The 11,436-nt window shown below is 43.4% G+C and overlaps 1 protein-coding gene across 9 annotated transcripts in view; it reads right to left on the bottom strand.

Moving 5' to 3' along the window:
- Positions 1 to 8,434: 8,434 nt before the first annotated feature.
- Positions 8,435 to 11,436, bottom strand: part of ARHGAP20 (Rho GTPase activating protein 20) — a 232,599-nt gene continuing 229,597 nt past the window's right edge. For 3 of the 9 annotated variants that reach the window (XM_045018087.1, XM_045018097.1, XM_045018154.1), the window contains exon 15: positions 8,437 to 11,279. In XM_045018087.1, coding sequence (XP_044874022.1) covers positions 9,532 to 11,279 — 1,748 coding nt within the window. In that variant the 3' untranslated portion in view covers positions 8,437 to 9,531. Of the gene's footprint in view, positions 11,280 to 11,436 lie in introns of all 9 variants that reach the window. The other 6 variants (XM_045018115.1, XM_045018105.1, XM_045018125.1 and 3 more) reach the window with 4 other exon arrangements.

The raw sequence follows: 11,436 nt of genomic DNA, 5'->3' as shown, positions 1-11,436 counted from the left end.
TCACCATCTTCCTAGTGAAATAGTTTTTCCTACTATCCAACCTAGACCTCCCCCACTGCAACTTGAGACCATTGCTCCTTTTTCTGTAGTACTTAGTCACTGGAGTTCCAGCCCAATCCCCTGGCAGTTCAGGCACATTACCTCCCCCAGTTGTAAGCAGACCAAGAACACTAACTATTAACAAAGGCTGTGTAATTTGGAGACCTGATAAAGGGATGCCATCAATTAAAGAATCACTTTGGTTTGAATCTTATCTCTTGTTGCAAGTGGTGTGTAAAATTGCTGTAGCAGGGATTGGAGGTGAAACATCTATACCCCTCCCCGCTTGGTTACTTTGTGCATCTGACACCAGTTTTTGTGTAGTTACTTTCACTGTTTCTCCTGTCACATCAGTCAGTTTTCTTTATTTTGTGGGCCTTTCACACAGCAACAGGAAAAAGATAAACAACTTGAGGCTGACTTAGAGTTCAAGTCAGCTGTGTCCTTTGTGGTTATTAAAATCATTTAAAATTTTTGTTCATTCAAACAATTTGAGTGAATTTATAGATCACAGTAGCAAGCAACTTAACACTCGAGTCAGATAACACTCTTATCTCAGCCAATGTACCTCAGTACTGGCCTTCCACATCTGTAATTCCATCTGCCAGCCCCTACCGTTTTGCCATTGTGTCGTAGGCCTCATCTGCAACCTTCCCTTCCACTCCAGTTGTAGGCTGACCGGCATGCCAAATGGGCAATGTAGAAGAGTGAACTCATTGCTGAGCACCCCTTTCTGGCTGAACATGGCATAGCAGTTCTTTCTTGTGTAGCACCCCCGCCGACAGTTGCACTGGTCCCATGGTGGTCTGCCCTTTCTTGTGCCTCAACACTCCAACCAGGTCATGCTTTAATCCCCACCCCTTCTAGCCCAGCAACCCCCTTCCCCCCACCCCATCTCCATTCCTTTTGTCCAGTCTGCCACCCTCGATTCTAGGCCAAGCAGTCTGTGAACTACGGGAAGCCCTGAGCAAGGACGTATATCTCCTTCTCAGGGGCTTCATGCCACCTTACCAGGGGAACCCAGGGCCATCCTGACCACGGGGTTCCAAGTCCAGAGATGGTAGCCCCCAAATCTTTGCCGCAACCTCCCTGGACTTCTTCCTACCAAGCTTTTCCACGGACTTTCTCCTTATCCTGCTAGAGCCTCTCTGTTCCCGACAGAACTCTTCAACTCTAGTCTTCTCTTGGTAGTCCATCGATCCGATGATGACAAATCTGTGCAGATCATCTATTGTTGGTCTCATAGTATGCCCTCTGATGACTGTACAAGCCAATTCTAGAGGTGCACATTTTGCTGCAGATGGTGCATGGGAAATTCGCGGTCAGTGGATTGTGCGCTGCTGATGCCCTGTGACGTCATTCGCGTGCCTCTTGTAGACACCGGCAGCGGTCTTCCTCAAAGGCGATGCAGGTATTTCTAACTGTTGCACGCCACTGTGTTCTGTCGCTGGCAGCGTCCTCAAGGTCCCTAGGTTTGATACTGCTGTACTGCAGATTGGCTTTGATGGTGTCCTTGTAACGTTTCCATGGAGAACCTATATGCCGGATGCCCTGGGAGAGCTCACCATACAGAAGCTGGCGGGGGATTCTGTTGGCATCCATGCAGCTGACATGACCGGTCCAACATAGCTGTGACTTCATGATCATCATTTTGATGCTTATCATCTGGGCTCTCGAGGACCTCGAGATTGGGCACTTTGTCTTCCCAGCGGATCTTCATGATGTTGCGGAGGCAGCGCATGTGGAATGCTTCAAGCTGCTTGATGTGACACCTATATAGTGTCCATGTTTCACACCCATACAAAAGAGATGAGAGAACAACAGCTCTGTACACAAGTAGTTTTGTTGACATTCGGATGTTGTGGTGGTTTAAAACTTTGACACGCAGACAGCCAAGTGCCTGGCTTGCTTTGGATATTCGTGCATTGATCTCATTATCCAGTGATCCATCACTGGATATGACACTACCCAGGTATTTAAAGTTCTCCACTACTGTAAGATGAGTGCCATCAATGGAGATACTCGGGACAGAAGCATTTGATCCAGGTGCAGGTTGATGAAGAACTTCTGTCTTTCCGAGGCTGATAGTTAGTCCGAAGAGTTGCGAGGCCTCAGCAAACTTGTTGACAATGTGCTGAAGATCATTTTCAGTGTGAGCCATGAGGGCACAGTCGTCGGCAAAGAGTGCCTCAAGAAGGAGTTTCTGCACGGTCTTAGTCTTTGCATTCAGGCGACGGAGGTCAAAAAGTGAACCATCATGCCGATATTTCAAGTATATACCTCGGTCCAGATCTTTCATTTCATGGTTAAGGACGCATGCAAAGAACAGGTTAAATAGGACAGGAACAAGAACACATCCTTGTTTCACGCCATTGGTGATGTTGAAGGGGGCTGATGTGGCTTCATCAGACAATACTTTGCCTGTCATGAAAAAGGCGTATAATCTGGACAAATTTTCTTGGGCAGCCAAGTCATGTTAGAATGGTCCAAAGGGCTTCCCTGTTGACGGTATCAAACGCCTTTGTCAGATCTATGAAGACAGCATACAGGTGCATATTCTGTTCAATGCACTCCTCTTGTATTTGTCTGACAGCAAACACCATGTCGACTGTGCTCCGGCCAGGTCGGAAACCACATAGACTTTCAGGTAGATTTGCCTCAGAAATACTGGCTATTAGGCGGTTCAAGATGATGTGGGCGATGATCTTCCCACCAATGGAGAGGAGGGATATGCCTCTATAGTTTCCACATTCTGCTTTGCTGCCTTTGTTCTTGAAAAGAGAGACAATAGTAGCGTCGCGGAGGTCCTGTGGTATGTTTTCATCCTCCCAGATGGTGATGATCACGCTGTGGAATGCTGCTAGTGCTGCTGGACCTGCTGCTTTGTATATCTCTGCTGGTATCCCATCTTTTCCAGGAGCTTTTCCTGAACTCATCTGGCTAACAGCTTTCTTAATCTCATCTATAGTGGGCGGAAAGTCAAGATCTGTCAGAGCAGGTTGTTGCGGAATTTCATTGAGGACATTATTATTCACGGTTGATGGTCTATTGAGAAGGTTGCTAAAGTGTTCTCGCCATCTTTCATTGATGCCTTCTTTATCTTTAATCAGCGTTGTGTTGTCTGATGAGAGCAATGGGGTGGTCCTTGGTTTAGAAGGTCCATAGACAGTCTTAATAGCACTGAAGAACATCTTTGAGTTATGAGTCTCAGCATAGTGCTCAATTTCTTTGGCTTTGCTCTCCCACCAGTTGTCTTGTATCTGACAGAGGTATTTCTGTGTTTTGCTCTGAAGGTACTTTAAATGGTCCCGTTTAGAGACTGAGGAGGGGTCATTCTGCCATTCGATAAAGGCTTTTCTCTTTACTTCCAGTACTGAGCATATTTCTTCTTGGTTCTCAAACCAATCCTGATGTGTTCTTTTCTTTGGTCCAAGAGATGTTATTGCTGTGTCAGTCACTATCTGCTTGAACTGATCCCACTTTTCGGTTACAGTACCGATCAATTGTCCGTGGGATGTCAGTTTGTCATCAAGACTCCTCACATGATACCAGAGTCCATCTTAAACCTGGTACTTTTCCATTTAGAAGGAAGGGTGGAAACCCAGAGAGGGAGAGGATTCCTACCTTGTGCCAAAGATATAAACGGGGATGGAATAGAACAAAGGGGGGCTGCAGTCATGAAAAAACCCTAGTTACCACCTGAGCTGGAACTAACAAGAACTGAACCAGGGAAAAGAATTGGGCCCAGACTAGGAAGGAGTCTAGTCTGTGAAAGAAGCTTATTGGAACATATCTGAGGATGAGATTTACCTGTATTCAGTTTCTTAATGTATTGGGCTTAGACATGTGTGTTTTGTTTTATTTTGCTTGGTAACTTACTTTGTTCTGTCTGTTATTATTTGAAACCACTTAAATCCTAATTTTTATACTTAATAAAATCACTTTTGTTTATTATTAAACCCAGAGTAAGTGATTAATAACTGTAGGAGCAAACAGCTGTGCATATCTCTCCATCAGTGTATAGAGGGCGGACAATTTATGAGTTTATCCTGTATAAGCTTTAAAAAGAATAAAACTGATTTATTTGGGGTTTGGATCCCATTGGGAGTTGGGTGTCTGGGTGCTGGAGGTAGGAAACCTGCTAAGCAGTTTTGGGGGCATGGCTCAGACCCTTGGGTCTGTGTTGCAGCGGAGTAGTGTGTCTGGCTCAACAAGAGAGGATTCTGGAGTCGCAAACTGACAGGGAAAACAGGCTCACAGGTAATCTCAGCACCTCAGGTGATAGTCCCAAAGGGGTCTCTGTAACGGAACCCATCACACTACTGTTATACAAATAATACAGAAATAAGTTATGACATCTGCTGTCACCTACATTTTCAAGGTGTTCTATAGATTTTAGCCACTCAGCTCCCAGGAGATTCCACAAGAGTTGTGAGGCAAAGTACCTGATACAACCATTGGGAAATGTAAGGATAAATCTTTTCAGTGGACAGCTGAGCAGTTCAGTGAAGAAAAGTAAAGTCATAAGAACGGCCATACTGGATCAGACCAATGGTCCATCTAGCCCAGTATCCTGTCTTCCAACAGTGGCCAATGCCAGGTGCCCCAGAAGGAATGAACAAAAGAAGATGCTGTAGCTTTCAAGTACCGAAGCTATGTCACAGAAGCCCTCTTCCATCAGCACAGCTGTGGACATGCTGTGAATTTAGTCAGTATAGCTCGGTTGGTCAGGATTGTGGTTTTTTCATACCCCTGGCTGATGTAGCTATGCTGACATCACTTTTAAATTTATATCTAGCCTAAGATGAGATGCTACTTGTAGCCATACTAGTTCTGTAAAGAATGGAGGTGAAAGTAAGTTGGCAGATAACCTGGATTCTCCCTTGATTTGTAGTGGGGTAGGGAGCTTTTTGTACAGTTAGCCTCCAACCATGTTGTAGGATAGGAGTAAATACTATGACTATTCTATAAAGTTCTCTATGGCTGCATTTGACCCTCTCAGACACAGTTTCATTCACTTTGCTCCCTAGCACCACATAATTCATTCAGTAAAAGGCTGTTGATAGAAAAGGAATCCTGAGCAAAGGTTATCGGACTCCAGTGGGCTTGAAGTCTACGAGCAATTCCTCTCCAGCTCATGCATATGATAGAGGTAGGCCAAAACTTTTCATGTCATGATTTGTTTCCATACATTAAATGTTACAAAAACAAATTTGGTATTTTTGTAATATAAACTTTGAGTCTATTGTATCGTTCACTCAGTTGATCTAAGTCATTGCTTGATGCACTCAGTTTATCTAAGAATAGAGTCAGCTGTTATCTTGTATTATCTGATTTTTTTCCCTGCAAAGGCAGCACACCTAGGAGAATGAGCCTGACACTGGGAACCAGGAACCAGTCACTTGCTCAGGGCTAGGGCGTCGCATTTATGCCAGAGCCCTGTATACCAGGGACTCCTCTTGGAAGAGCATCAAAGGGAATGTGCCTCTCACACAGGTAGTTTCTCTTGATGCTTTGTGCTTACTGTTACCCTATCAGGGGCACAATCTGCTCTACCCGTTATGACTCCACCCACTTTTCAGTTTACTTCTCAGGGGGGAAACAGAAGCAAGCAAGGTCTCCACTCCAGAGCCCAGAGACTGCAATTACAGAAGACTTTTGTGCAGCTACTACTACTTTTTGTGCCTTCTTTATGCACAAGGGTCACTTACATCTGGGCCCTGAATGTGCCCTTCTGTGTGACCATAAAAATGGGATAATGGAGTTCCATGTTGTGCATCAGTCATCTCCAGACAAGACTTTTTTTTTTTAAATAAGTAAAATTATTGTGGGTTTTGTTGTTAACTACAGCCCACCCTGCAGGCTCAGCCTGGGATCAGGGCAACTGGAATGGCACAGAAAAGATGGTACAACTTGCCCTGCAGACCCTTGTGATGATGTGTAAAAAGGGAAGAACCCAGCTTGATTCTCAGTTCCCCTGTTGAGTTTGCAGAGCTGAGTTAGATAAAAAATTTGCAATTGTAAACTGAGCAAATCTGATATGGAATCAGTGAGCCACAAACATGCAACCCCACAGTGCCATTTTTAGAGCCACTTTTAAGAGTAGAGCTCTCCTGTAAGCTCTGTATGGGGATAATTAGTTGCTCACCTCTCAGAGGTTAGTTACTGCTTGAACAGCACTTTGAAGATGTAAAGTGCTATATAAAGTCCTAAGCATTATTGTTCTTTTTAGCACCAACTCAGGAAAGTACATGCCTAAGTGCATTCCAGAACAGGGATGGACTTAAGCATTTGTGTAAGTGCTTTTCTAAGTCAGGGCCTTTGCGACTGATCAGGACAATGTCTGTGAGTGAGGACAGACACAGGGCTGGATTTTAAATGGGAGGCTATAGCTTTATTAGAATTTAACATGGGACAGGGGCACTATCTGCCCCATCCTACACATTTAGGGGAATCTCATGCAGGATTACAGGGCACCTGCAATAGAGCCATAACTCAGGGTACCTACCATGGACTCTTCACTGCCTACCCCAAGGATTCAGCTTGTTCTGCTGAATCCTCTCATCTTCCCCCTGCAAAGGGGACAGAAGGTACCAGGAAAGGATCCCTGTCTGCAAGGACTTCAGGTCTTCCTTTTTCCATAGATCTGGGGTCCACCAACAAAATGCCATGTTTCTTACTCTCTGATCACTGGCTGTTTGGCTTTTTAATCTGCACCAGACAAGTTATGATGAACATTCACACGATTCCTCACATTAAACTCTGACACCATTTCACCTCGTGGTATCTCCATGAGGGTATGAGGAAGGTGAAAAAACCTACTAGGCCACAGCCCATTTGGCCCCTATGAGAAAAAATTCCTTCACAACCCTACATAGGTGATCAGTCAGACCCACTGCCTCCTGTACTATACAACCCTGGAGACGGAGGCTGGGTTCAACTTAAAATGGGACAAGAGGCTGATAAAACCCAGGCCAGGATTTAAAAGAAACAATTGTGGGAAGCATGAGACAATCAGCTCACATCTCTCTAGCTGGCCAATGGGCAGCAGAGCACCCAGAGGGAGGCGGGGCTTATCCCAGTATACACTCCCTCTTTAGCCTATAGCTGTCCAGCACCTTGTGGATCCAATCAAGTTTCTCAGTCGTTTTGCTGGGGGTAGCAGCGTCCAAGAATATGCCTGTCACAGTCCATTCTACATGTTAAACTGTACTGATCCAACATCCAGCTTGTTCGCTGTATTTGTAATATTGAAAGCACTATGCCATGACACATAGCTCACGAGCAAACTCTCAATCGGCTTCACATCCAGGCAGCACTGAATGTACTTTTACTTTAGGCTAGCAGGAAATGACTGCGGTAAGATATGACTGGTAATATAAAATGCTTATGTTGCAAAGACTGTTTTTATTAACATTTATTATTGGTGCAATGAATCAATGTTTGCTACTTGATTGAAAATTGCCTGGCAATGCTATTTTGAGCAGTTTGAAAAGGAATGCAGAGTGGCTCCTTCTGTCATTTAAAAATGGCATCAGGGCTGTGTTTTCTTTTAAAAAGGGAGATGGGTTGTAGTGCTGATAAATACGAGGACCCAGCACACACACACACACACACCCCCTTGTGAACAAGGTTTTAAGGTCAGATTTTGTGTACTACACTTCTAATCAAATAACTGTAGCTATATATATTTATGAGATGATGAGAGAGAACAGATGGTGGTTATAAGCCTGATCCCACAAACAGTTTTACTTGCCTGAAGTATTTAGTCATTAGTCATTCCACTTGACAGATATGCAGACAGATTGCTTGTTCTGCCTGGTGAAGTGGTGCAGTGCTTCCATAGACTACTCTTTGCAGCCGCTTGTGGCATTAGACAGCAGGTAACATTTTCAAAAACACCTCAGAGTCTTAGGTGCCTAAGTCCCATTGGTGCTTTTGGAATCTTGCCCCAGTGTGACTGAATACAACACTTCTAGCCTTCTGTAAAACTTTGCCAATATTCATACAGGATCCATTACCCAGTCAAACGTCTATTAGCTGAAATATCCTGGGACCAACTTGGTTACAATACTACAAACAACATTATCTGAAAATGCCCTTTTGCTTCTCCCTATCCTTGACTCTTCATCTCATTTTAGAGCTCAGCTGAAAACACCTGATTCTCCCTTGAATATGCCTCTTAGGGAATAGCAGAAGGGGAAGAGGAATTATTCTTTAACGATATTATCAGTATGTTGAGTTCTGTAAGTTTGAGATAGACTTTATATGTATGGTGCTGTACAGAAAGTAAAGCCTAAATCCTGCAATCCTTTCCCATGCAAAATTCCCATTGATATCACTAGGCAAGAAAGAACCCATAGAACTGACCTCCGAAGTTCTACTGAATTGTATTCACATTGCAGCTTGTTCTCTTTGCCAAAACTGAAATATACCATCTCTTTCTAGTAAACAAAACAAAAGCATTTACTACAGAAGCAAACGTCAAAACCTAGAGAGAAAAAAAAAGGGGGAAAACAAAGTAGGTTTCTAAGAACAATCATTAACATCACAATCCACTGGTAAATAGATGCAACTTTAAAGCCAGAGAACTGAAGAGTTCTTTGGAAAATTGTTTTGGTTGACTTTATGACAGAATGGATTTTATTTAATGTACAGCATTGAATGCATACACCAATACCAGTGCCATAACAACAAAAACGGAATTTGTAAAGTTAGCAGCAGTTCTGCAAGTACAAAAATACACATTTATTTCAGACCATATATAATAGCAAAATTTATCAAGATATATTATACAAACTCAAAGCATTTTAGATAATGCATTACTTTAAATATATTATAAGATGATTTAGACAGCGCATAATAAAATTACATGTGTTCTGCTTGCAATAATACATGCCATTTTACAGGTATATTAATAAACTATTCACAAGGTAAACATAAAAAACACCCAATGGAATACAATAAACGAAACACACAGAGTTGGGAGTTGTTAGTTACAAGCGTCTACATTTAATGTCACTTCTTTTGCTGCAAGACGGAGAGGACTGGAACTACTGAACAGTTACCTTGTTAACATACAAAGCATGACACTTCTTCCTTGAGGGCAATGAAAGTTATAACCGTCATAGTTTCAAAACAGTAGTAGAATACCACAGTTATGGAATCTATGCTGACCATGTATACTGCATTAAAACCACAAAGGACACGGACTTACATCTACAAAGCTTAACACGAGTGGTCAAGAGGAGGACTCTATGTCAAACACACTACTGCACTCGCTGGTGTCTTGGATCTGAGTGCTTCTCTTAACAATTCCTAGAATCTGGGAAGGTCCCAGGAAAGGTAGTTAATCACAATATCAGTATGTGGGGAAGTTATTTTGATAATTCCCATAATGACAGGATGAGTTCTGTAGCCCCGATGTGAAAGTTCATTTCTTGGGATATTAAACCCTAAGCAGATCCGACATTAGTCCCAAAGGTGGTGATTTTAAACATAAGACTCTTCGGCAAAAAACCTTTGGTCAAGGTCTTCAAACTTGGAATCATTGCAATGCTTGTTTGGCCATTCCTTTGTATTTTGGACCAAGGCCTTGGTCCCTTCCTCTGATTTCTGAAGACATTTATTAACATCAGGTTTAAACAAACAGTCATCAACTGCCTTTGTGGTTTTTGGAGACCGAGAGAAGCCCCTTTTGGACTCATCAATATTTTTTGATTCAGTGCTTGGCAAAGATTTGTTGTTCTTGGAGTTTGTCACTTGCTGGCCTCCTAAATCTGTGGAAATCACAGTCTTACTTAAGATGTCCTTGACGAAAAGTTCATGTCCAGCATTGACAACATCCTCTGGCTCACAGGCATGCTCAGCCCTTGGATTTGTGCACTGAGTGAAAGTGTTGGACAGCTGTCTTTTATGTGACTGAACAAATAGAGAGTTTGCCTCCTCCTCTTCCTCCTCCTTGCTTTGCTCAGCCAACAGCCCCAATGCCTTTAGTCTCTTGTCTTTGGCTTCCCCTGCACAAAGTGGAGAGCTGCATAGCTGCCCACCCCTCCAGGAAGAAGAAAAGTTGCCCTCCTGCACTGTTTCTGCAGCATTAATTTCTCCTGTTGACATAAGTGTTTTTAAAACTTGCCGTTGTTCTTGACATAAGGTATCTTCTGACGCATCTGAAGAATCTGTTTGTGGTTCCAAAGTTATTTTAACAACATTCTTCTTTTTCTCCTCTTGCTTGGACACTCTCTCCTTTTTTCGGAGAGTCCAATTTTTCATTGTGGAGGCTCCGTTCTTTAGCCATGTGCTGGGATGAAGAGTTACAGGGCTTTTTTGACTCTCTTTTCTAGCACAAATGGAGCTGATGTTGCTGGCTTGGCTAGGAAAAGAACTGAGGCTAGCACCCAGGTGTACTCCAGAGAAAGGGTTAAATTCAGGAGAAAGCTCTCCATGTTTCTTTTGAGGCTGAAAAGCACAATCCAAAGGAGAGGAGGTTTCAGTTGGAGTAAATACTGAATAGTCTGAAAACTGAGAGAAAGCACTGTCCAAGGAACTCATTGAGGACCCAGATGGGGACGTTCCGGGAGAAGATAAACTAGAACAGCTAGTTCTTGAGCAAATATTTAATCTCAGCAGGGGTGGGGGCAGGAGGCAATTGGACAAGTCTTTCTTTTCACCATTTTGGCCCACGGTGCCACTCTGACCCACATCAATCCCCATAACCAAACTCTGATTAATAAGCTTTTGCCCTTCCACCTGTAATGAACGAAGCTGCTTGAGACAGTCTTCATCTACGTGCGACAGCACTGCGTCACAGCTGGCTTTACGTACTGCGTTCTCATGAACCTCACTGACGTGGCTGAACTTAGAAGCAAGAAGGCCAATCGTGGGCTCTGAGCAGCGTCTCTGTCTTCTCAAGCTTTTGAGAGCATCCGGGACCATTACTGATGAGCAACCAGAGGTACTGGAGCAAAGTGACTCGTTCTCAGAGTGATCCCGTAATACAGATTCGTGGTGTGATCCAGTAGAAATTTGCACTGGTTTTGATTTGGGTGGCAGCTGAATTGTAATTTCTTCCACCTCAGGCTGGTCCAAGTCACAATCACTCAGAGTCAAAACTGAGTCCCGGCTCCTGTTATCTTGACCTCGTTTTTTGATCAAGTCACTAAATGAAGAGTCAACGTCATCATTGAGCTCATTTTCCAAACTGTCATAGGAAGAATCATTCAGATGAAAGGAAGAGAGATCTGCAAGAGGATGAAAGCAGCATTAGCATGTCCATGCTCAAACGACTCTGACGACATAGTTACATTTTGTTTCAAAAGTATTCTTTCCCTTCGGTCATTGTTTGTCCTTGGAAAGTCCCTAAACCGGACACGTGGCCAAATTGGAAAAGTTTAGAAT

The sequence above is a fragment of the Mauremys mutica genome, chromosome 1, assembly GCF_020497125.1.
Source record: "Mauremys mutica isolate MM-2020 ecotype Southern chromosome 1, ASM2049712v1, whole genome shotgun sequence".
Lineage (NCBI taxonomy): Eukaryota > Metazoa > Chordata > Testudines > Geoemydidae > Mauremys > Mauremys mutica.
Note: the sequence above shows the minus strand (reverse complement) of the source record. Positions and strands in the feature narration are given on the sequence as shown.